Genomic DNA, 27,951 nt, shown 5'->3' with positions numbered 1-27,951 from the left:
TTAAAAATGTTTGCTATAGAAAAGAATAAAACAGACTGGAGATATTTTTGAATGATTTTGAACTTCTTATCAGCCAAAACATGATTTAAATCTGTGGTAACAAGAGCAAAAATAAAATTAGTATTGACGTCGGTGATTTAACTTTGTCAATACCTATTAATTCTTTCCTTTTCTTTTGATGCAGGTGCAATAACAGAACTCAGTGTGCGGTGGTGGCAGGCCCTGATGTTTTTCCAGACCCATGCCCTGGAACCTATAAATACCTTGAAGTGCAGTATGAATGTGTCCCTTACAGTATGTATTTTTCTATACTTTAGTTAAAATGTTATTTTTTGTTTTGCTTCTATGAACACAAAATATTCTCTGAAAACAAAAATATTGATATCAATTTATATGGAAATTGGTGAATCTGAAATGTATAGGGTCATAAAAGAATTAGATATCACCTGACCGATCTTACGGGATTTCTATTTTCTGTACATTTCTGAACAGCACTGCCTATTCAAAAGCTATTCAAAATACTAAAATATACACTTAGTAGAAACAAATAATTACCAAAACTGCATTCCTCCAAGTCCAAGCAAATACGTGAAAGTGAGTAACTTACTTGTGACACCAATGATGGCATAGAAATCGAGACATTTGGACTTCAATAAAACCGTTCTATCTAGATTCCTGTGCTATCAACATTTTGAGAATTAGAAACATTTATCCAGAGAGAACAAAATAAATAGAAAATGCAGTTTATATAAGCATGACACTTCTCAGGCTGACTGCATACTTTATGACCTCACATCTCAATGAGTCCTTGAAGTAACAGAAATGGCATGATATGTAGAAAAATAATATTCTTTAGGAATAACCACAAAAGGCTAAATCATCAAAATTGAAATGCTTTAATCACCATCTCAAATAAAAAATATGTTTGATCCGACTAATTATTCACTAAGCACTCCTTATTGAAAATCACTCTGAAGTTTCTATATTCATCTAGTTGATATGCAACTGTTTCTAAAATAGAAAAACACCAGATCCATAAAGAAATCCCAGGTTCTAGCTTCCTCTGACATCCAGAATAAAGAAAGTATCAGGCAACGAGCTAATTCACTGTGCTAAGAGAATTAGCTTTGTCACCTTCCTGCTTCTTTAAGAAACAGCAGTGTTCAAGCTGAATATATGTATTCTCTAATAAAATGGCAGTCTGTCCATCAGGAAATGAAACTTAAAAGCAATAATGAAAGTAATCAAGAAAAAATTGGGTTGCATTTTTTATAGTTATTCGTAAAAGGAAGTTAATCTAGTGAAGTTCTATGGTTTATTTTTATGTGTTATTGAAAAGCATCAAGGGCCAGAGTGATAGCACTTCCTTAAGGCAAGTACTCTAATGCTTACTTTAAGAAAGCATAAAAATTTAGGTTTTGTTGAAATATGAACTGAGGTTATATGTCTTACGATGTTATTTCTAGGAAACTTAGGAAAATTTAAAACTTCTATTGACAACTTATTATTCGTAAGTTATATTCCAAAGACTGAAATATAAAGACTTGAGTTGCATAATAAGATCTTTGTGAAATATGTAGAATAGATGTTTCTAAAGACAATGAATAAAAATGTATAGTCGGGAATAGATCACAGCATTACATGCTATTTAGTATGTAAATAAATTTTAGTTTTCTAAATAAAATTTAATTATGTGAATAAACTTCACTTATTTTTTTCAAAAATGAAAGTTGAATTAAAATATCACTTTTTCATATTTTCTAAAAATTAAATGATTTCACAGCTGCCTTTTCAGTTTTGTATGTGTTTTTCTCTGTATAGCTACTTCAAGTTCCTTTGCCAAACTCATTTGGAAATTACATCTACTTAAATTTCTTCCTTATAAATAAAAACTTAAATTTTTTTCATGGAAGGTTATAGTTTACCACCGATTTCCTTTCTGTTATATTCAGAGATAGCAATTTGATTCCTGAGTATCCCATATTTAAAGGCTTTCTTTTAATCCTGAAAAGTTTCTGATTGCTTTGGAAGTTTGTATTATTCTATTAAAATGGATCTTTGATTATTTCATTAGGTAAGAATTATAAACGCAGGTGTAGCCACTTGCCTATATACTGGTTTGATTTGCATAGGATACCATATTTATGCTTCCTTATATTATCTGTAGAATATTTCAGTTAAAAGAGTAGCACATAATTTGGGAACTATTTAGTAAATGTAACATGATTTTAAAATAAATTAATCACAAAGTAAAAGCCATCAAATAAAATGCGGTTACTTGTTTTAAAGGTGGGTTGATTTATTTAATTGAAGTAAAATATGATCAGGAAGTTTGAACTTAGAATGCAATCTGATATTTTAGCAAATAATTTGGGTCAGTTTGGTCAGGAATGCTATTAAAAATTTCTGAATGTCGGGGCTGGAGTGATAGCACAGCAGGTAGGGCGTTTGCCTTGCACACAGCCAACATGGCCGACACAGGTTCGATTCCCAGCATCCCATATGGTCCCCTGAGCACTGCCAGGAGTGATTCCTGAGTACATGAGCCATGAGTAACCCCTGAGCATCACTGGGTGTGACCCAAAGAGCAAAAAAATAAAAATTTCTGAATCTCTGGCTGAGGATATATATAGTTCAATAGTAGAATATGGGTCTTACAGGTTTGAGGTCCTGGGCTTAATTCAACACCAACCAGGAAAATGAAAATTCTGGATCTCACTTTACATGATTTTAACAGTAACATTTCCCCCTTACCTTCTCAGTCATAAAATCTTCATATTTTTCCAGTGCAGAATTTACACATTTAAAATAGTTTGTTGATATAATATACCATTTGCTACATGGGATTAAATGCTTATAAACATTATTTTATTTATCCTCATAGTGGCCTATCTAGGTGTATTTCCATTTTAGTAAAAATAGAGTGAATATTAACAGGATAAATAGAAATATCACATAAATCGTACCCTAGCCAGAGCCAGTGGAATGGCCAAACCAAATTTTGGTTGTTTCTGGTTTTCTTCTTGAAGGCCCTCTGATTGCACTATTTAGAGATTTCCCCTTTGTATTTCACCAGCTAGTTCATCTTGTTCTATGTTTAACCATTAATTTATATTAATATTGTATTGGCACATGGGAAAATCAAGTGCATCAAGAGCCGGAACTCCTCTTCTTTTTTTCCTTTGTTCACTTTTACCACATTTGTGTCCCTTTATTAAAGTAGTCTAAATGACTGCAAACTTTTGTTTTCCAGAAAAACTATTGAAACTTCATGGCATAAACTTTTTTTTTTTGTTTTAATTTTGTTTTGTATTGAGGCTACAGCCTTTCTCTATGCTCAGGGTAATTTATGGCATGCCAAAGTAGCAAATCCAGGTCAGCTATATGCCAGAGAAGTGTCCTACCCACTATACTCTCTCTCTGGCCCCAGCATAAACTGCTGCACCATAAAAATACAATTTAGCATTTTGAATAAGATTTCATCTAAGTAATAAATTCTAAAATGTGGTTAAATTACCTGTATTGTAAAATATCACAATATAGTTATTGTGAGCTACAAGTTTCTTATTGTAGGGTCAGAAAGGTAGTACAGAGTTAATGTCCCACCAACCTCATGTGGTTCTGTGTTCCACTAGGGGTCACTCCTGAGAATAGAGCCGAGCATGGCTTTTGAGCACCCCTGAGTGTGGCTTATGCTCCCCATTCAGAATCCCCAAAGTTCTTCTTTGTATTAGAAGACAAACTTCAATATTTTATTCAGTACTAACATTTGAAATATTCCTAATTGAACAACTAATTGTTAACCAAATATTTAATGAAGACTATATTTGTTATGACATTCAGGAATATACATTTCAATTTATTTCAGAGTCTTTCATATTATATTTAGTATTTAGCAATGTTTTCCTAATATTAGTATGTGAAAAGTAACAGTATTCTCTAATTTTCTGCATTCTCTGAATTCCCATACTAATATTGATTTTAAGATAATGTCTTATGAAAAATATAGAAAAATTTGAAAATACAAAATATATAAAATACATTAAAAATTCAATATTATCGAAACATAATGGAGGTAAGATGGAGAAATAATCAACATAGTTTTAGTATAACTTTAATGTAAATGAATCAAATTATATTCTTTGTTTAAAGATACCCTTAAGAAAAAACTTAAGAAAAGTGTTTGTAGACAATATAGTGAGACCCTTCCTTTTTAGTGTCTTGTACTCAATTTTTTGGCTCACTAGCGATATTTTTAAACTTTTTTTTCTCAAGTTTTATCTCCTGTGTTTCCTGTATTTTCTTGTTTGGGTTACAGCCTGTGACTAAATTTGGGACAGATGAATCAATCATTATCTCTATTCCTGTCACACACTGGCTTTGATATGACATTTTATAGTTTTTGTGTTTGCTCTTGAGGTAAGATTTTCCTCCTCAGTGGCAGGTTTTTTTTTCCCCAGGATATGACCCAAATATTCAAGAGGTTAAGCCTCACCATTTACCATTGCCATGTTTTTGCTGTCTAACCTCCATTCTCTCACCCCATTCCATCTGGCCTGATTTGGGATGGAAACTGTAATTTCCTAGTGAAATTTCCTTCATGCAGCCACTTTAGTTCAGTGGTTTCTGTTAGGTAGAAAACAATGAGATAAGTAACCACCTACTTAGAGTATTTCTGAGCAAAGAATCTTTACTTTCAATCCTGCTGACAATTTGCTTTTCTTCCAAAGAATACAATTTCACACACGTTACACTCAAAAGACACTTCTCTCACTGTACGGCATTTCCCTTCAGTTGTGTCTTCCTCTGAGAAATATAAAGCAAATATTAGTTAACTATCAATCTTCTCTTATGATGAATTTTCTTAAGAAATGGAGTGGGGGGAAGGTGACAATTTAGAAAGCTATTTGAAATTAGTGTTAGATTTAGCAATTCACATTGTAACATATTTTTTCACCATTCACATTAGCCATTTGTGGACAATTGCTTTTATGGAATGAGGCAAAATAGATATTATTGGAAAAGTAAAATTTGAAAATTATGTCTTTTATCTTAAGCAAAATTACACTTTCAACATAAAATGAAAGTACTTTGTTAAAATTTAGGTAAATATGTTTTGCAACTAATGCTCACATGAGTGATTATTTAAGTATACATGTACTTTGAATTCTATTATAAAATTATTGCATAATTTTAAATGAACTGTCTGAAATTAATTTTTTAATTTACTCTTGCTTACTTGCTTTCAGTCTTGCTTTTTTTGTGTGAGATGGCTCATCTTATACTGTGCACAGGGCTTACTCCTGGTTCTGCACTCATTGATCACTAATGGAGGTACTCTGGTCACCATATGGCATGGTGAGGATTGAACCAGAAATGTCAATATATAATTTAGTTTTTAATGCCTCATTACCTTTTCTTGAATCTGACATTGGAAGATATTCAGTAAATATGTATTAAATTTGTTGAATGGAGGGAAATTCAATCAAAATTACTTTTCCAAAAGTGATATGTGTTGCTCAGTGGACTAACAAAAGATACTTTCTTCTACAAACTATACTTTATTAATTCAAACTAAAATATACTCCATATTCATTTTAACTCTATGACTTCATGCAGTATAGCCATTATTGTCCCTTATTTTTTACTTTCTCTTTAGCAGTAGTAGCAATTTTCTAAATTCTTTTAGTGTATTATTTAGAAATGAGTAAGAAAATTCTGGGCCAGAGCGAAAACACAGAGGGCAGGGCTTTTTCCTTGCACTCAGCCAACCTGGGTTTGATTCCTCCATCCCTCTTGGAGAGCCTGGCAAGCTACTGAGAGTATCCCGCCCCCACACAGCAGAGCTTGGCAAGCAAGCTCCCCATGGTGTATTTGATATGCCAAAAACAGTAACAAGAAGTTTCACAATGGAGACATAACTGGTGCCACTCAGCAAATCAATGAACAATGGGATGACAGTGCTATTGTTAAATGAAGAATTTAACATTTCACTCTTTTTATCATAGTTTATCTTAAGTCATTTCTCTATCCTTTACAGTATCTTAGATCTAGGAGATTATCCATAAAGCTGCTATAAATTGATTCCTAAATATAAATTTTAGTTTTTCTTATGTGACTAAAATACACCAATGTGTATTGTTACCGATAAATTAGGAAGTCAAGATGGGTTGTTCTTTCTTGGAGGTACAAATCCCCAACTCTCTTATACCTTTGTCTAATGACTTCATGCATTTATAATTTTTTCTCAATTGGTTTTTGTAATTTGCTCTTAAGCTCTCTCAATTTGCTATCATTCAATATTTATTGCTTGCCAGGCACCATTCTAAAACTGAATAGAAATGCAGGATTAACAATTCTGCCTCAAGGTCAAAGGAGCCTATGGCTTCCAAAGCGACAGTCAAATTTATTCAGTAAAGCACTTGCACATTTAATATTATCAATATGCATAGAACAGTAAATCCATCTCATATTGGTTAATTTTTTTTTATAGGAAACGGGATGTCTGCAGGGAAGTTTTCTCAGAAATTATACTTGAGCTGAGACAGTGCATGTTGTAGGGAAAACACCATAGTTTTAGCAGAAAGTATAGAGTAATAACAGAATCTGTATGGCGAATGTAAAATCAAAGCTTTTTGTAAAACAAAAAGCTCAAGAATGACTAGAAAGATACCATTTGTGACCAAGGTAAAATTTATATTTTTCCAAAAATGATACGCTTAGGAGCTGAAAAATGATAATCTTTTTCTCAATGTGACTAGCAGACACACAAAAAGCACTAAGCACTTGTTTGCAAATCTTCAAAAGCTGACTTTGACAAAATTTAAAAAGAGAAGTGTGCGTTCTCATAGGAAACCACACAGTAGTCACTGTAGAATCAAATGCTGGAAAAGTTAAAAAGCACCAGACGTCTGAAATAGTAAGTTTCAGTGCTTTAGAAAGTAAGAAGTAGTGGACAGTGCCTTAAAGACTCTGTTCTATGAATCAGTTCCAAAATTGTTCCATCCAATTTAATTTCTATGATGATCTCTGCTGGGCCATCAAGACTCCATGAAACCCAGTATTAAGGTGTTGTTTTCAAGGAATGAGAATGGGGTTGGCAAAAAGCCTATATGTGATTAGGAAGGATAATATCCCTCAGTAGCTTTTAGAGCAACAACTGCAGGTATTGGCCATCGGCCCAATTCAGTCTGCAGAGGGATTCCTTTAACTTCCCAAACACTTAAGTCAGATTTAATGTAAAGTCTGGAGCAATGCTGAGCTTGAATTCCCTTGGGCAGCACTAGACTTGCGCTAAGTAGGTGCTGACCCTTATATTTCCAATTTGCTATATTTTTCAGCACTTAGAGTTCTGTACCTGTTTCCCATAATGATTTAAAATGTCTCTTGGCTTCTTGTAGTTACTTAACTTTGCAGTTCTTTTTCTGGAATTTAAATCTAATCAATGCCGGTGGATATGAAAGAACTCTGAATCATTAATATTTTTAATTGGTTTTCAATTCTTGAACCAAATATAATGCTTCTGATAGAAGGCTTTCCACTGTAACTATGGATGAGTTGGTGTTAGTTGCTTGGGAACAAGAGCCTTTGTCCCTGTGGAGTTGGCAGCGAGTGTGTAAGGCACATAATGAAGTCATGAACCACTGTATTTCACCATCAGTGATAAAATTTAGGAAGAAAGTAACCATCATAGTATGATGGAGTCTAATAGAAAAGTCAGCTTATATAGGTTGTGATGAAAGACTTATCTGAAAAGAGGATATTTGAGACTTGATGAATGAGGATGAAACAGTCATGCAAAGAGCCTGGGAAAGAACTTTCAAAAGCACAGATATGGGCTGCATAAATCCTGGGAAGAGTCTGCCTATTTTACTTTGTGATTAGAAAGCCATTATACTTGCTGTTAAGATGGGATGCACACTATTTTTTTTCCCTTTATTTTATTTTATTTTTTTTAAAGTTGTAGATTTACAATTTTTTGTGCTTTGGTTTCAATTATACAATGATCAGATACCCATCCCTCCACCAGTGCCCATTTTCCACCACCATGGATAATATCCCTCCCACCCCCATCCCCCCATCCCCCCTGTCTCTGTGGCAGGGCAATCCCCTGTGTTCTCTCTCTCCTTTTGGGTGTTGTGGTCTGCAAAAGAGGCATTGAGTGGCAAACATGTTCAGTCCATAGTCTACTTTCGACATGCATCTCCCCTCCTGGGAGGATCCTCCAAACATCCTTTATTTGGTGCTCCCTTCTCTATCTGAGCTGCCCTTTCCTCTAGGATACCCGGCTGGCCTCTAAGCTATGGAGTAATCCTCCTGGTGCTGATCTCAGCTATTCTTGGGTATTAATCTCATACTTTGTTACTTTATATCCCCCAGATGAATGCAATCTTTCTATGTCTATCCCTCTCTTTCTGACTCATTTTGCTTAGCATGATACTTTCCATATTGTACCACTTGTATGTAAATTTCATGACTTCATCTTTTCTAACAGCTACATAGTACTCCATTGTGTAGATGTACCAAAGTTTCTTTAACCAGTCATCTGTTCTTGGGCATTCAGGTTTCTTCCAGTTTCTGGCTATTGTAAAGAGGGGATGCACACTATTTTTTTTAGCACAGTTGCTTAGGAATTGTGCTAAAAATATATATAATTCCTATAATAAAGGAATTATACAAAACTTTACTATGAAAGAAAGTTTTTTGAACAAATCTTATGGAGTTCACTCAATAAAGCAACACTCCCCTAGAAAAATTCTTAATTCACAAAACCTATGAATATGTTGTCTTAAATGGCTAAAGAAACGTTGCCTATGTGATTGTGTAAACACGCTAAAAAAGGCGGGCAAAGGGACAGCAGCGGCCTATCTCTCCCGCTGCCCGCATTTGGCAGTCTCAGGCCATTTCCCCACTCCAGGGAGGTCCATGGCGATGGTCAGGCGAAGGAAGGAAATGAGGGCCAGGCTGGTTGGTCTTAGTAGCAATTTATTACATGGAAGAGATGTATGTCATGGAGGCCTCAAGATCTCTCAAGCACATGCTCCTTTGTTCTCTAAGCTTCTGTTCCCATTCTCTCAGCCTGTGTTCCCCATTCTCTCAGGCAGAGAGCCCTGAAACCTCCCCTATATAGATCATGGTACCTCTAAAGGGCAGTAATACAGTGATGTCATCAAAAGGAGTTACAGAAAGAACATTGAGGCGGCAAAACATACATTATTTCTATACATCTTGGCCTCCGAAAAGAAGATACAAAACCAAGACTGAAACCTTTCACAAGCACTATCACAAGCTACAAGCACTTGGATTTGCATCCCAAAGACCAGTCTGCTAGAGCTTGGAATCTACATCCCAAAGACAAGTATCTTAGCTTTGCATACCAAAGACTAGCCTGGCCAGGAATCTACATCCCAAAGATCAGGCCTGGCTAGCACCTGAGATTACTGTGAGAAAAAGTAAAAGGCCTCTTACAATATACTGAAATTATTTACTGAAGGCAGTTTTAAGGGGAGAAATGTTCAGTCTCATCCAAGCTAGTCAGGAAACACAGAAAAACTGCTTCTAGGACAGATTCTCATTTAGCAGATCAGCCCACACTAGAACAGAATTCCCTGGATATATGTTTCTCCTCTCCTTGTCCAACCAACATATAAGCATGGTCACGGTCGCGGTCCTCCCGTTGTTCATTGATTTGCTCAAGTGGACCCAGTAACGTCTCCATCATGAGACTTGTTACTTTGTTTGGCATATTGAATACATCACAGGTAGCTTGCCAGGCTTTGCCCTGCAGGCGGGATACTCTAGGTAGCTTGTCAGGCTCTCCAAGAGGGGCAGAGGAATCAAACCTGGCTCAGCCTGGCCGGCTGCTTGCAGGGCAAATGCCCTACCCACTGTGCTATCGCTCCAGCCCAACATATAAGCATATATAATATAAATCATTTTGTATGGACACAGTAAGAAATACTTTAAGCTTATAGAATTGCTCTCCTAGGGCCATCTCGATCTCAGACTGCAGTCCTCAGGCCAGATATCTTTCCTATTCCTAGCAGCAGGGTCCTAGTCTCGTCATTACTTTTGGATCATGACAGCATTTGCCTATGATCAAACTCTTAACCTATAGTTAAGAATCGTGGCACCTTGACCTGGCCCATCTCGATGCCAGGGTAGCACATAACTTACCGGCTTGCCCTGGTTCCATCCGGTCCCTCATCGGGACCCTGCCTTTGGGGGCACTAGGAAGTGAGGGCAACTGAGGCTTAAGTTGAGGAAGCAGGTGCCTGGGAGTGAATAATATTCAAATCCAGTTAAATCCTAAGTTATAAAGCATACTATTAATTGTCTTCCTGTATCTATACAAAAAGGACTTTGCATTAAACTATTCAAAAGACATAAGGAGAGGAGAAAGGCAATATTAACTTACAGTACAAGTTCAGTGCCCTAGAAGGATGAGACCTTACAAATTGGTTGGGGCAGAGAGCATAGAAGTGGTTACAGACAAACAAAGGAATGAGAGTGACCTGGGAGCACTGTGATGGGTGCAACCTGATAAACCCAAGCTCCTTGTACTCCAACATGTGATTAAACTAAGAACCTTGAGACAAGACAATACTTATCCAGTATTGTCTACAGCTCTAATCACTCCTTCTAAGGAAGAGACAAAAAGGTAACTTTGGAAAGGAGATATTGTGATAAAACAGAGTGGAATGATAAGCAATGGGGATGGATCACTAGCCAGAGAATGCTGGTAAAGGTAAAGGTAAAGGCCCTCCCGTTGTTCATCAATTTGCTCGAGCGGGCCCAGTAACATCTCCATTGGAGACTTTGTTGTTACTGTGTCTGGCATATCGAATACGTCACGGGGAGCTTGTCAGGCTCTGCCGTGCGGGCGAGATAACTCTCGGTAGCTTGCCGGGCTCTCCGAGAGGAGTGGAGGAATCGAATGCTGGTAGCCTCCAAAAAGATAGAAAGAGCTAGGAAATTATTTTTTCCCTCAGATACTCCAGAAATAGATACAACCCTGGTGACCTCTTTTGACTTTAGGACATATTTAGAATTTTGAATAAGCTGTGTTGTTTGAACTCACTAGTTTTTATAATAATTGGGTCAGCTCTTAGTTTGTTTGTATTTTGACCATATCTGGCTCTGCTTAGTTCTTACTGCTGAATGTATACTCAAGGCTCACCTCAGTGGAACTAGGAGAATGATATATGGTGCTATGGAATTAATATCCGTCAACTGCTTGCAAGACAAGCAGCTTACCCTAGCTGGGCCCATGCAATATTTTTATAACAGCAATAGAATGCTAAATAAATATAGTATATTTTTTCTGAAGCAGTGCAAGTGGTGAAATTATTAGGGCCATGGTCTAAAACAGACATTTAAGTTGTCTAGTTAAAGATTACTGTTTAGTTTATTTTGTAATATAAACATAGAGACATCTGTCATTGGGCGGGAAATGGATTTTACAGCATGTCACATAAGAGACTTTTCAGTAAATTATCTTTATGCAAATACCAAATCCAAGACTATCAACAATATATGTTACTTTTTAGTATTATCAATTTTACTATGTTACACTTGTACTGGAGCATAAGCACAGCGGATAGGCCAACTCGGGTTCGATTTCTCTGCCTATCTCGAGAGCCTGGCAAGCTACCGAGAGTATCCTGCCCGCACATCAAAGCCTGGCAAGCTACTCGTGAGATATTCGATATGCCAAAAACAGTAACAACAAGTACTCACAATGAAGATGTTACTGGTGCCCGCTTGAGCAAATCAATGAACAACCTGAGGACAGTGCTACAGTGCAATGCTACTATGTTACACTTACTGTTTCTGTGAGGAATCAAAATAATCAAGTGGGCAAATAATGAGTTAATTTTGAATACATAAGCAATGAATGTGTGCAGTGGACAAATGAAACCTCAGGTGTGCTTGCTCTGTATTGATTAACTTAATTTTGGTTTACCAACAGTTATTAGGCTCTGGAGTGATAGCACAGCGGTAGGGCGTTTGCCTTGCACGCAGCCAACATGGCCGGCCCGAGTTCGATTCCTCCGCCCCTCTCGGAGAGCCCGGCAAGCTACCGAGAGTATTCGATATGCCAGACACAGTAACAACAAAGTCTCCAATGGAGACGTTACTGGGCCCGCTTGAGCAAATCGATGATCAACGGGAAGGCCTTTACCTTTGCCTTACCTAACAGTTATTGAAAAAACGTATTATCATTATTATCATTAAGTACATATATAGTATCATACAGTATCCGGATGCCCCAGTAGTAATAATAAATAATAATAATAATAATATGATCAGTTCCTAATTTTTAAAAAGCCCATATTGGTTGTTGTGTCAAAAATAGAGAAAGAAAATCTGGACAGAATTCAATACCATTTGATTTTTATAAATATCTCACAATAGAGACATTTCTGGGCCCGCTCGAGCAAATCGATGAACAACGGGAGGACAGTGCTACAGTGCAGTGCTGCTATGAATTTTTTTTTCTTTCTGATATTTGTCGTTTTGCTATAACAATTAGAAAAGAAAGCAATGCAAAACAGAATAATAAATAATCTGTAGAAATAAGATATCGTGGGGCTGGAAAGTAGATATAATATGCTTGTCTTGCAAGCAGACAACCCAGGTTTGATCACCAGCACCTCATAGGGTCCCTGAGTACTGCCAGAGCCAGGAGAATGTCTGAGCACCACTGGGTGTGACCCATACCACCACCAAAGGAAAAAGAGATGGTAACAGCTAAGAATGTCCTATGACAAAGACATAATTCTAACTGTGATCTGGACTCTTTGTCAAGTCTGACTCCATTTTCCCCTATCATTGTCTGTCCAAGTTCTCTCAAGCAGGGAGAATATAAATATATTAGCAAAGTGTAAAAGGCCAAGGGGTTAGGTCTGATTTTACCAATTGAAAGCTGTTTTCTAGTGACCACCTTTTACTCTCCCGAGAATGAATCTGTTCATGTAACAATTAGGCATTATGAACAATTTAAAGAACTTCCTTGAAAAATAAAATGAAACATAACTAACAAAGTTCTACATAGTAATGGCCTCATCAGAAATCTTCAGTAGGGGCTGGAGCAATAATACTGTGGGTAGGACGTTTGTCTTGCATGAGGTCGACCCAGGTTTCATTCCCAGCATTCCATATGGTCCCCCTGAGCACCGCCAGGAATAATTCCTGACTGCAGAGCCAGGACTAACACCCAGGCGTCACTGGGTGTGACCCAAAAAGAAAAAAAAAGAAAGAAATCTTCTATATATATATATATATATATATATATATTGCCATTCAAATCTTACATCTTACCCATTTCTGAGTCTTCTATCACTGCTGGGGAATTAAAGCTATTTTTTAGTTTCAGGATTTGGGGAACCACTGGCATCCCTAGAGTTATAATATTCTTTTCTCTGTGTGGTTGTCATCTCTTTGTGTAACAATACTTCTATCTGTTTTAATTCTCATTCTCTCTCTCTCTCTCTCTGTCTCTCTCTCTCTGTCTCTTACCTTTGATTTTGAGTCTTTCCAAAAATAATTCCAAGGGCATCTGCATCAAACTTTAACTTATGCCATTTGTTTCTGATGAGACTATTTTCTTAAATCACCAAAGTGATTAATTAAGACTTTAGGCAAATTTTCTGAATCCACACTTAGCCCATTGGCACTCTGTGGGGCCTTTGTTATGTAAACTTTCTGCACCTGTTTGAATTTGATCTGCTGATACTGGCAATTCAATGAGACAGCCAAGTTTGCCAAGGAATATGGGCATATCATACTTTCCATAGTAATAATTATTCAAGGTTTATTTACAACAGCCTCACTCTGTATAGATAAAGAGGAACCAGTGTCCTCAAATGCCTCTACAGGGACTCTGGAATGTTCATTAATTTTGTTCCCAGGATATTGATTGAACCTCTATATGTGAATCTCCATACAATTTTTCCAGATAATAACTCTGAAATTTGAGTGTGAAACTAGGTAAAAGCATCCTTTCTATATATTTTATAGATAAGGAAACATACTCAACATTAAATGACTTACTGATACAGTAATTAGCAACTCATTTACTAGCAATTAGCTTCTGAGCTCTTTTTCCATCATGCTTCTCTTTTTTAAAGTTTCAGAGTACTTTTTCTATTTTTTGAAGTTGGAAGGAACGAATAAGCTTACTCTGAAATACACAGAAGAGACACACATATGTCCTTTAATTTCAAATTGGCATCCTAATCCAGCTACTCATTTTTATTCCAGAAAATTTTCAGAATTCCAAATGCCTCTAATGTAACTTTGTGAATAGTTGTCTTTGCCTTCTTATAACCTACGAAACATGAAGTTGATGTGACATGATAATCAAACGAAAATATTATAGTAGCCGACTTTCACAACATTGTAGGAGAGCAGTATTTCTTTGCCAATGGTCAGATCTGAAGCTTCATGACCTTTCTTATAAATATATTTCAAAATAACCTATAGAAGGCCAGCAAGGGAAGATTTTCAGAGAATGTTGGTGTGAAGTTTGCTTTTATGTTTGCTACTGTAATCACTGTACTATAGCTGTTTGCTGGTTGGAATCTTCAAATATACATCCAAATTTCAATAGCAAACTTTTTCTAGTGTTCATTTTTAGTGATTTGAAATAAACCCGGCACCCAGAATAGACAGAAAAACTGCAGATCAAGCACACATAAGCAAACAGATGGCAAACTAATCCATTGTTTAGGGAAAAGCAGAATGAATCTCTTCCCAAACCAAAACATGAATTTTCTTTACTGTGACTTCCTTTGACTTACTGTCACCCTTTTAAATATGCTTTACCTCTTAGAAAATCCATTTAAGTCTCAGAAGAGAATAATATTCAAATATTTTGGAAAAATAAAGTACATTCACTCATATAAGAAGGCTTCATTTTATCCTTATAGATTGATTTTTACTTCTTAAGCATCTGTAGAAGTTATTGTTATAAGCTATGTGTATAAGATTCAGTAGAAACATTTTTATGGTATGATTTTTTTTCTTTTTCTTATTTGCTATATACTTGAAGCTATTTATCTAAATTTGTCACATTTAATTTCCAGAATGTAGGGAAGAGTTTAATTGATACAATAATTATTAGTATGAATATTATAAATGTAAAATTCTTAATTCCTGATTATTGTCATTTATTTAGTAATTTTATACTAAGTGGGTTCAGATATAAAATTCAGATCTCATAAATTGAGTGACTGTGCTTCAAAATACGTGATTTATAATACTTATTAAAAGAATAAATGAGTGTAAAGTTATAATCATGCGCTATCTTGTGTCATTAGAACTTACCATTCCTTCAGTAATTTATCAGTATTGTACTACATTTATGATTAGCGCAGATTTTAACAAAAATTCAAGAGTTTGAGATTGAATATTATCAACTGTTATTTCCGGGGATATTAGATATATATTTTTATGTTTAGCCTCAAACAGTATTTGAAAATCATTAGTCTTCACTGAATTGAAAATCCCATTTCTTATTGGTTCTAAAAGTATGAAAGATCAGGGCCAAGAAGGACATATATGACATATCTAGACCATTTTATTTCACTCCATAGAGCTAAAAAGCAAATTTTTTTCTCCTGCTGGGCCAATAGTAGGGATGAAGAGTCTAGTATTTACTAGAAATAGCCAAATAAATCTGATGTTTTTGAAGTATGTTTTATTTCTCCATTGTAAGCACTTTAAACTATTTTGACAATTCAAATAAATATTCAGAAAAGAGTTGTTAATAACATATAAGTGCCTGATAAAAGCATGGTATTATGATTTTAAAGCTTTTATGCAACATGGATAGAGTAGTGTGCCTACTATTGAGAATAGTAGATCTAAAATTCAAATACCAGTGTGTAAAAAATAATTTTACACTCCCAAATTATACTCTTGACATATTGTTTCCATGTGTGTTTTTAAGAATTAGCATTCTGATTTTGACTAGAGCTTATCCTATATTTGAAGTTTTTAATTGATTGTAGACTTCAGAAACTAAGATCTAATTTTATATCAATGATGTTTGCTGGGTAACTATTTGATGAAAGCTCATCATTAAACTTATTCCCCGATTGGGATAGTAACTGAAGTCACTTAAAATCAGCTGACTCAGAATAAAAAATGATTAAAATATAATACGTTAGGTTGTATTGAGCTGGAGCGAGAGCATAGCAGGTAGGGTGTCTGCCTTACACGCGGCAGACCCAGTTCAATTCCTCTGGTCCTCTCGGAAAGCCCAGGAAGCTACCGAGAGTATCCCACTCTCATGGTAAAGCCTGGCAAGCTCCCCATGGTGTATTTGATATGCCAAAAACAGTAACAAGTCTCACAATGGAGTCGTTACTGGTGCCCATCGAACAAATCCATAAACAATGGGAGGATAGTGCTATACAGTGCTATACATTGGGTTGTTTCATGAAAATATAGTGTAAGTGCTTGGAGATCTTTCTCCTTGCCATCAGAAAAGAAAGAGGAAAAGGGCATGGTAGATAACTCAAGTGGTATGCTGTGTATCTAGTATATTTGATTCCTGAGTATTATCAATTGCACTACATATACCTTCTTACCCATCCTAGGGAAGTACCCCTAGTGACCACCTGGCACATATGGTTGTATGTCTTCTCTTAAAAAGTCAAACGTAGGGGAGCAGAACAAGAGTACAATGGGTAAGGTATTAGCAAGAAACTAATCTGAGTTTGATCCCTGAGCCAGAGTAAGAACCAGGAGTTTCTTACTCCTTAGAACCAGGAGTAAGCCCTGAGCATCTGGGTATGTCCCACAAAACAAAATAAAACAAAAAAAAAAGGAGGGGGGAGGGAGGGAGGGAGAAGGAGAGGGGAGGGAGGGAGAGAGGGAGGGAGGGAAGGAAGGAAGGAAGGAAGGAAGGAAGGAAGGAAGGAAGGAAGGAAGGAAGGAAGGAAGGAAGGAAGGAAGTCAGGGGAAGAAAGAAAGAAAAATTGCTGGTAAAAAAATATGGACTTTTGGGCTAATAGTACAGCAGCTAGGTCGCTTGCCTGGCAAGTAGCTGACCCAGGTTTCATTTTCAGCACCTCATACCTGCCTGGATCCTGTCAAGAGTGATCCCTGAGTGCAGGTCTAGGAGTAAGCCCTGAGCATTGCTGGGTGTAGCCCTAATACAAAAATATGGGACGTTTAACTAATAGTATTTTTTTTCACAGAACAAGTAAGGAATAGTAATAAAACATTGAATACTTAATAGCTCATGTTAGCAAAATTTTGTTATTCTTACAGCAATCTTTTAGGTTACATAGTTTCTATTGTGAAAAAGAAGCATAAGAGAATACTTGATAAGCTTTCAACACAGGGTGGGCCCAGAAGGGAAGTAGAGCTTTGCATACAGGTCTTTTTCATTCATGAATTTCTTTTCATTCATCTAAAGAAGCTGAAGAAAACAGGCAAAATTGCCCTCTAGTCTGAGAATTACCCAAACTCAGCAGACATCTTTTGCAAAATATTTTATTTACTTCTTCTAATATTTACTCTTTTTGTCTAGTACCTATAACATGGAGTTGCAGCAGTTGTAATTAACGTAACTTCAAAAGAAATTTCCTCTGGTGTCATGAATCATTTTTTTTAGGTAAATAGTGTTAGAACTATAGAAAGAAGACTGAATTTGTTAGTGTAGTGATAGCTACCACTTTATCTATAACTTTAAATCAAATCTAGTTTAGAATGTCCAGTTACTGTTAATAATTGTTAATTATTTGCATTGGTTTTCTATAGCTATTGTATCAAATTATCACAAGAATGATCATTTCAAATAGCACATGTTTATTCTCTGAAGGAGAGAGGTGAAAATATTGGAAACAGGATCTTGGCAGATCTGCATGCCTTTTGGAGATTCTTTTTCTTTAAATCAGATTCTTTGTCTTTAAATTTTCCTGAAGCCACATACATTCTACTTCTGTCCCTGAAGAACATCACTAACCTCTTCCTCTTGTATCCTCACCCTTCTCTTCTCTGACACTCACTCACTTGCCTTTTGAACCAAAAGAACCATTTGATTTAGTTTAACCCTACCTGGGTGATTCAGAATCATTTTCTCATCTAAGGATTTTTAACTTAGTTACCTCTGGAAAGTCTTTTTTACTATGAAATGAAAAACATCAATTGGCTCTGGGGATTAAAATATGCAATCTGGAGGCAGGGGATGGGGGAATTGTTGCGTTTTCTACAGATTTATTTTAATTACATTTTTGCATATTGAAAAGATTGTGATTCAGTACAACAAACATGTTAAACTTGATTTCATAATTCCCAAGTATGCCTTATATTTGAAACACCAAGTGTTATATACTTTCTATATGATATTTGTAGATGATTTCAGACTGATGGGTGACAGTCAAACCAATGCAAGTGCTTTTTATTTTATTTAATCTTTTTACAGTTAAATGCATTGTATGGTTACATAGAGAAGAGAATATATTTAAAATACTGCAAAATGTAGTCTGGAGTTGCAACTTAATGCTATTCTCTCGGGCAGTTATTTTATGTAATATGTATATATATACACACATATGATTTTGCAAGCATAGGATATATAAGCATGAACACTCATATACATGTACGTACTCTGATAATATGAAGAAACATTTATATGGAAGTGTGTATATTTACAAAAACAAACTGATACATACATTTAGTTTTCTCATCATACTATAATATGATGCTTACCTGGGTCAACTGGCATAACTTTATTTTATAATTTTCAATGACTTTATACTTGTTCTGATTTGATGCACATGGTATATTCAGCTGTTTCCTTATTGGTTCAAATGATATTTTTGTTTTGCTTCATACCTTATAAGTAAATGATGGTTAAGTATTTACGATTAAAATTATCTTTGTTAATGTCAAAAACGTTTTCTTTATACTCCTTTTCAAATACTGTGGGGCACTTTATACTTGACAAAAGAACCTCTACTGACTAGAGTTCATAGTTCAAGCTATGTTAAAGCTGAATGGTATTGAACCTGTGACCTTTACTTCTTCAGTGAAGTGACTGAAGGTGATGTTGATAGTTTTTAACGTTTGCTAGGATTTGAGGGATGTGTTGTATGTATTTTAACAGGCACTTGAGTTAGAGAGGTTTTATTGAATAAACTTTGGAAATACCTTACAGTATTTGTCACAGGTGGCAAATATGACTTTATCAAAATAGCAAAGAGAAGCAAAGTAACATCGAACTACTCAAAAAAGAGGCAAGAGAGAGTGACTCATACGGGGCAATTTCTCATGCAACTGATTCATGGGCACACTTTTTATGAATAGCAACTGACACAGATTTGTTTTGTGTTCTACCTTGAGAATACGCATTAACTATTTAATAACTAAGTCTAATCTTACAGTGAAGGTCTGATTGTTTGAACTTTAATTGCTCTCTATCTATCTCTCCCTCTCCCTCTAGCTGTTTTTAGTTCTAGAGCATTTTAGTTCTGTCATTATAATGTCATTTATTCTTTAAACTCCAAAGAACTCTTCCCCAGTTCCAACTCGTATTAATCTCCCATTATAATGATTATTTTACTTTATTGATTGTCTTGTACTTTGAAGAATCCAATGACCCTAATTATTCAACAGTCATATTATTGGTAGCTTTGGTGTGTTTTCAACTAGTCATGGAAAAATGTGATTCTTATCTTAAAACAATTTTATGCTCCAAATCATTTTACTCCTTAGCAGTTTCTTTATGTTTCCAAAGTATTGTAGAATTTCATTTTTTATAATGCTTCCCTGTGTGAAAGTAATTTAAAACTTATGGAAAAATGCCAGAATCCATGAAAAAAAGTGATTTCAGTTAAGGAGAGTTTTTTGTTCCCCCTTTCATTCTTATCTTTGTAAGACTTAATGATTTCCACTTTTGTGAAAAGAACAGCAGTAATTGGAATAATAAGAGAAAGAGTATCCTTTTGTTTTGGGCTATTCTCTTATCTAGCTTTAGCTCTCTATCACCTCTGTTTATTCAGTTCCCTACATAAAGCAGCCAGATTAACCTTTAAACTGTCATGTTCACTTTTCTAAAGCTTCAAAGGAAGTTCATAACTTTTACTGCAACAAAATTGGTTCTATTTTTATGTATGTTTTATACAAACCAATTCTACAACCAACTTGTCAGAATTCTAACTGGCAAGCTAAAGCTTATAATGGTAGACCCTCAAAGTAAGTATTATTAAATCACCAAGAAGTTTCAAAGTGGCAGAATAAAGATTATGTTAAGTCTGAGATTAAGCTGTCACATCAGAGTAATTTGATTTTAAGTCTGGCTCCACCATCCCCATTTGTAATCACATGTTTGACAGAGACAAAGTTCATCCAATATAAGTTCTCATTGTGGGTGAGGTATTGATGTTTTTGCATTACTTTGGTCAGTCAATAAGGTTAAAAGGATAAAGTTTATTTAGTTTTCAACATTGCCTTCTTGAAGTCAAATGTCTATTTAATTAAATTTTCCAATATTTGGCAAGAATGAACTGATAGTGCTGGCTTTCTTCAGCTGATATTAAATAGCATCTTGTGAAATTTGGTAAGGTTATCTGCTATAATGTGAAACAGATATATTGCAAATCTGTTCTTAAGAACACTACAAAGTCCAAGTTCTTTGTCAGAGTAATATGAATAAAAAAAGAAAGTAATTTTTAAAGGTTAGCTAATGCTGAGGGCTGGAGCAATAGCACAGCGGGTAGGGTGTTTGCTTTGCATGTGGCCAACCTGGGTTTGATTCCTCTGCCAGAAATTGGCCATCTCATTTTCCTGTCAATCTTATTAGCTAACTTGTAATTTTAGTAAATATGTAGTGTCTGTGATTTTTAAAATGCAGAAATTTAATTTATGATATGTTCAGCCACATCTGAGTTATGCTTATTATGTATCAAGTTTTTTTTTCTGTGCTCAAAATTACAAAATTTACTCAACTCTGAAATTTCATATTCAGTGGTGAAAACTCAGAACAGAAAGTAAAAAGAGAAGATCTTGCTCTTTAAAAATAAAAATGTATTTGGAGACAACACCTGACAGTGCTTGCTGGGCACTCGAGGCAGTGCTTAGGGAACCATATATGGATGGGACACTTCCCTTATTAGCAGCTGACACAGGTTCAATCGCTGATACCTCGTATTTCTCCAAGTACTGCCAAAAGTCATCCCTAAGCTCCCTGGGATGTGATCCCCAAACCAAAATTATAATAATAATAATAAATGAAAACAAATAACTTTATTGTGGTATATATATATATTTATATGTATGTATATGCTGACATAGATCTAAAATAGGACTTCACAAAATTGTACATTGCAATAATTGATATTACTTAAAAGCTAATAAAAATAGTCAGGAACATCCAGAAGCTTAATGAAACCTCAGAGAGTCCTCCAAAGAAAGTGAAAAGTGTAAGAAAACACCACGATATGAATTTTTGTTAGATCTGATTTCTCTAGGTACTGGCCAAAGAATGATGGCATAGATGTGCTTGGGGATATCTCTCTATCCTTGAACTTTAACCAGTATCTGCTTTGGAAAAACGTATTTTATGTATAGTTTTTTCCACCAATTCTTCCTTCAAGTTTTCTGCTATTAGCATGAATCCTCTCATACACTAACCTGAGTTAAGCTACATGGAGTGTTTGTGTTATGTTTGCCGCATAACCACGAGAAATTTCTGCCTCATGAAGTGCAAATGAAAGCGCACTGGAATAGCAGACCACACTCATCTATCACATTACCTCTCAAGTACAAAGTAGTACTTACACTAAGTAATGCTTCTCAGAGCTCTTCTGCCGATTAAGAACTGAAAGAGCCTTAGCAAAGAGTATTGCTCATCTTTGTTTTCTCTTGTGTATTTTTGGCATTTATTGAGAAACTAGCACTGGAGTTCCCTTGCTATGTGAATTTATACAGTATTAATGATTCAGAATGTTAATAAGTCATATATTACTTTATTATATTTTTAAAATAGCATTTTTCAAGACCACATGTTATATGCTAGACTATTGGTAAAAAGCCAAATTTGAAGCTTGAAATCGCGCTCGCCAGTCTTAGAGTACTGGAAAGTGGTAATACCCATTCAAATTCTTTGACAACTATAAATGTTCATTTTTAAAGTTTATCTAATTGTACATTAAAGTATTGTAGAAATTCCAGTAGCAGATAATTTTGTTTTATGAAAAATTATAGTTTCATAGAGATCATTTTAACGTGTGGATGTTCAGTTACTGGGTATTGCAATTTTTGATTCTTTCCTCTGCTTATAAACTGAGATAACTGTATATATTACATAGACTTCCAGAAAATCCACTTTAAAATTATATTTTATGTAAATTGGAAAATATTCGTATGCAATGGGTGTTATTATTTAATCCAGTTAAAACTTCCTTCAATTTAACTCTGGAGCTTCGACTTAAATTAGTTTATCTTGAGGCTTCAACATCACATTTAAACCATTAGTGTGCTTCTTCCTCTAGGGATTCCCATTTCTACTTTCCCATTGAGAGTGTAATTCTATCAGAAATGGTAATAATACTTTAGACTTGATGACATCTTTCATCCAATGAGTCTTGAGAACTTTTAAATATGACCTTGTTAATGTTCACAACATCCCTGAAATGCAGCCAGGAGCTGAGAAATATTTCTTTAGTTTTAGAAATAGAAAAATGATGTGAAGGAGAAAGACAGAGTTATCTGAAAGTTATTGTAAGAGGATCCTCTGGTATGATGTAATGGACATTTAAAAATATTGGAAGGAGTAAGCTAAACCATTAGCTACGTTAAGTATATATGTTATTTTTATAAATTATATTGATAAATGTATACAATGCTTAATCTTTTTTGTCCGCAGTATGTCTTTTTTTAACAAACTATTGAGATGCATGTAACAAAGATTTTCATAATTGGATTTCGGTCATATAATGTTCCAACTCCCTTTCTCACCAATAATGTCCCCAGTGTCCCTCCTTCCACTCCTCATCCCCATTCTTCTACTTCTCTGTCTGTCTGTCTGTCTGTCTGTTTCTCTCCTCTGTCTATCTGTCTGTCTGTCTCTCCTTCTCTGTCTATCTCTCTCTCTCCTTCTGGACAGTGCTTAATGTGGATATGACAGAAATTAATCATTTTAGGTTGACAATAAATGTGATATTTAAAAAGTGAAAAGAGAAACATCCATTTGGATTTTTACTTGGCATTGCAAATTGGGGGCAAATTGCCCTTATCTCTTAATCATAAGTACAGTGATTCCTAAATATCTGGTAGTCACTTCTAGAAATCTGTGCAATTATGTAGGCATAAATCATGTGACATATGTTGAATTTGGGGATAAAAAAGCTATTTTATCCATTCAAGTACAACTTGAATATTGCTCAACTGTGAAGAAATGTTATTGATAAATCACACTTACAAGAAGTATCACTGTGACAAGAAAGTTCAGTTTTGTGCTCAAGTAACAGGGATATGCATACATGCTTGTATGCGCATATATACATATAGCATCTGATGAGTTAAACACAAATGTCAGTATATTGTGTTTATTTAATATCACTTGATCACTTGATCATTTGACATATTTATATTTATTATTTAACATATTAGAAATTTATAAGAAGTATCTATAACATATGTCATACATTTGGGGGGTTATCTATATTGAGAACTGGTCATTGAGCAAAAACACATTTTATGAGTGAGTCCATAAAAATGTAGGTAAACACATGTAAAAATACTGCACTATTTCTCAAATAGTACATCAAATTGAAGAGGACGAAGATGTGAACGAGATGTTATTTTTTGTGTTCAGAGTAATCAAAGTCCATTAGAAGAAGTCACCAATTGCATAGGAACTTCTAAAGCTAGGTGCATTGTCATTAAGTACAACCAAAAATTAGACTATGAAAGAAGAACTTTCTTAAACGCCATTTAAGAAGAAAACAAGTGTGTAACCAAAGAGATTTTACTTGCCTTGCCTTGTACACTGCCAATCATAATTTGATCCCACAAATGTTCTCCTGAGCAATGCCAGGAGTAATCTCTGAGCATAGAGCCAGGAGTAAGCCCTTAGCACCACTGGATGTGACATAAAAACAAAACAAAACAAAACAAATAAATATAAAGATATTAACATGAAGAAGTACAGAGTATTGTGATTTCCAGACATCCTCTCAAGAACATTAGCAAGATAATATAAGAAATAGGGCATTGGTTAAGGATTCCATCCATGTCAGTTCAGCTGCTGTTGTCAATTCAATTTGTAAGATACAAAATAAACCACAGACTTTCCATTCCCTCATCTTTTACAATGTTTACAATATAAACATTAGCATATTAGAGATACAAAGAAATGAATATATTAATGCGGTGATTTCATTCTGTCTTCAAAGACGTTTTGTGGTTTCAGTGTGTGTGTGCTTGTGTGTGTGTGTGTGTGTGTTTGTTTGTGCGGTGCCAGTGACTGAAAGCAGGTCTAGCTCATGCAAGTACATGTGCTTTGCCATTGAGCTGCATTCTTGATAAGACATACTTTTTTCTTTTTTTAAGAAAGAGAGGAAGGGGGAGGGGGATGGGAGGGAAACAGGGAGAGAGGGAGGTGTGATGGAAAGAAAAGAGGGAGGAAGGGAAGGAAGAAAGGGAGGGGGGAGAAAGATTTGAATATATATGAAAGCAAAGGTATCCTATTCAAGGATAGGATTAAGAAGTGACATAGAAATAATATAGCTTAAATCTGAACCTGAGCATTCAGAATCAAAAGGAAAAATTATGAAACAGAGAACTCTAGAATTATAGACTTGGACAAAAATTTTAAGGGCACTAATTTCATGACTAGAGCGATAGGGTACCAGTTTCATGACTGGGCTAGAGCGATAGCACAGCAGTAGGGCATTTGCCTTGCACTCAGCCAATGTGGCTGACCTGAGTTCGATTCTTCTGCCCCTCTCGGAGAGCCCAGCAAGCTACCGAGAGTATCTCGCCCGCACGGCAGAGCCTGGCAAGCTACCCGTGATGTATTCGATATACCAAACACAGTAACAACAAAGTCTCCAATGGAGACGTTACTGGGCCCACTTGAGCAAATCGATGAACAACGAGAGGACAATGACAGTGACAGTGACAGTTTCATGACTATGTTGAAATCTCCATGGAGCCAGTTTGGTTAGAAGGCCAAGCACAGCACTCATGCAAGGATCCAGGAAGATGATAGGAACTCCAAGTCCAGAACAGTTTATTTTTGCTGTTGACTGCAATTTTTCCTTTCTCTGTTTGTTTCCTTGGCTTCTGGATCACATTACTTTGAAGTTTCACACTTTGAACAGGTCCACTTTGTTAATATTGCTCGCAGATGCTTTGCTTAGAACTGTAAACAGCCTATCAGCTTCAGCTGCCTCTTCCAGTGTGTTTTATTTCCTGAATTGATCAGAATTGTTCTCTTAGAATTTCAGTCTACTTCATTACATTCATCTGCATTTTTAAAATTCTTTAAAAATACTTCTATACATATAGATACCTAGTCGCAATTATAAAACAATTTCAGAATTTGCATGTGCATGTTATGACTAGCTGCCTTTTATTTCTCTGAGGCTTTTAAAAAACTTTTTCAAATATTTGTTGTTATTTCCTTGTGTTGTTGGAATTACAGATTAATTATATAATTTAGACCTTCTATTTCTCCAAATAAATGTTAATGTTAAAGTGATTGATATAAAGAACAGAGGTTACTGAAAGTCACTAGAAGTATTGCCCAAACTCAGCTTATCCAAGTATCTCATTAGATAGTTATTTTTTATGTCTAACTCTTTGGGTAAACTTCGTATTCTCTTAAATCAATTATTTCTACTGTTTTCATTACCATATTCTATATCAACTTTAATATCAAAACAAACATCAAAATCATTTACGCCTATTTTGATTTTCACTCTTACATTTCCTGATTTTATATCTATAAAGACTGTATTAATTTGATATATTTTGTGATTTTCTGCAATTTAGCTATTTAGGAATCCTCTCAATTGATTTCTTTTCTTTGTTTCTTATTAAGTATCACATTTTTTTTTAAATTTGCATTTCTTCCCACAGATAAAAGGGAATTTTTGGCTTTCCTTTATCTACAACTTTCTTTTCTATTTATGATTCCATTTGGGAAGTTTGATTACAATGGGTTTGTTTTCTTCAGTACTTTACTCAAGATTTTTCTGCATCAGTTTCCACATCATAGCATAGAATTATTTTAAGATATATTTTATGAAACTGTTGTGGAAATTAAATATTATATTTATATGCTTGAACATAGGACACACAGACTAAACATTGGACTATCTTGATTGTTATTTTATTTTGGTGCCCTCATCTTGGTTAAGGAGAAAGGTCTATTTACAAAACAGTATGAAAGTGACTTGGAGAAATGTAAATTGTTTAATAAATACAACTGTGCCTTTCAGTGACTAAGCTTAAGTAGTGATCTGTTGTGCTGAAAACTTAGTACTAACTATGTCTACATAAACTGTGGGACATAGCCACCCATTAAAAATATGTCATAATGAGGGCTTCTGTTTACCTAACCAACATCTGAAAATAACTCTTTGAATTTGAAGTTTAAATGCCTACTATCAGGAAGATAGGGCATAGTTTTAGGAAAAATGAATCAATTTATAAAAGAGATAGACATCTCGACTGTTATTTCTATTGTTAGGGAGAGCAAATTAGGACATTCTTGCTGGGCAGTGACTCAAAGCTGCAGATAAGAGAAAAATGGGTGCTAAAAAAAACAGATGTAGTCACCACAGAATTCTCCTCACTTCCTCCACCAGACTAGAGGAGGCTCCTTTGAATGATGTGTCTTGTATTGTTTACCTTGATGTTTTATTTTAACCATTTTTCTTTTTTACATAAAAGGCTTATTTAGACCAAAATGGAGAAATGTTGAGAATTAGTACCTGTGCCTTAAGAGGTGGACACTATAATTTCAGATTAAGAAGCTCTGGCTTCCAAAGTGCTTAGCAGGGAAACACACTCTTTGGGTCGCACCCGTGTTCACCAGAAGACCAGAAAGAATCTTTAAAATATTAATTAATAATACTTCATGGTGCAACGTTTTTAGCTGCTGAAAGATTTTAATGGGAACATAAAATTATAATTGCTAAAGAAGGTCAAGTTTTCCTAGACTTTGTGGTTTGATGTACCTGCAAATCTTAGATGGATTGTAAAAGCATATATATGTATCCGTTTCTTCACTTAGTAATAAGTAAACATTTCCATAGGAAGTGCCCTTTTGTGACTTCTAATACTCTCAAGGAAAGATAAAATATAGAATGAATTTTTTATATAAAAAGGGATGCCTGTTCCTTTTTATTTTAATGTGTTAATATTTCTTTCTCATATTAGAGGTGTTTGCCTGGCCTTTATTTTATTAGGGCTTTTGCTGGTTTTGATTTGTAGAGGTGTGATAACATCTTAAGGTGTTGAGTCCTATCTTAGAAATGGTCTTTTCATTATGTTTTGTATACCGAGGGTTGATCTTTTAAGCAAATGAACAAGACTTATGGAGGAGGAAAAAAGTAGAACTGGCTTAGGTCCTCTCTTTGTATGTGTGTTAGAATGTACTCTTGGTATGTGATATCAGTCGATTTTTCTGAGATTTCCTCTTACACACAGACACATAACACACACAAATACAAACACAGACACACACACACACAGAGGCACACTACACTCCCTCCCATCTTTTGGGATAAATCTAGATGCACTACTGTACGTACAGAAAGACTCAAGGACCCAGTTACAGACCTATGATGGTGTAACTCATCATGTTGCTGCTTGAATTAATTTATTCAAGTTCATCATTGTTTATTCTTTACTGCTTTCCTTCTATCCCTTCTTTGGTGACCATACTGTCTTATTTAACTCAGTTTTCTGCAAAATTCTTCA

The 27,951-nt window shown here is 35.2% G+C and overlaps 1 protein-coding gene across 23 annotated transcripts in view; it reads left to right on the top strand.

Annotated features, from left to right (window-relative positions):
* The window catches only part of ADGRL3 (adhesion G protein-coupled receptor L3), an 882,914-nt gene that overhangs the window by 480,456 nt on the left and 374,507 nt on the right, over positions 1–27,951 (top strand). For all 23 annotated transcript variants that reach the window (XM_056111479.1, XM_056111470.1, XM_056111466.1 and 20 more), the window contains exon 7: positions 185–294. In XM_056111479.1, the coding sequence (XP_055967454.1) occupies positions 185–294 (110 nt within the window). The remainder of the gene's footprint in view (positions 1–184; positions 295–27,951) is intronic.

The sequence above is a fragment of the Sorex fumeus genome, unplaced genomic scaffold (assembly GCF_029834395.1).
Source record: "Sorex fumeus unplaced genomic scaffold, SorFum_2.1 ptg000013l, whole genome shotgun sequence".
Classification (NCBI taxonomy): Eukaryota; Metazoa; Chordata; class Mammalia; order Eulipotyphla; family Soricidae; genus Sorex; species Sorex fumeus.
The sequence above is the reverse complement of the archived record's forward strand: the minus strand, read 5'-3'. Positions and strand labels throughout refer to the sequence as shown.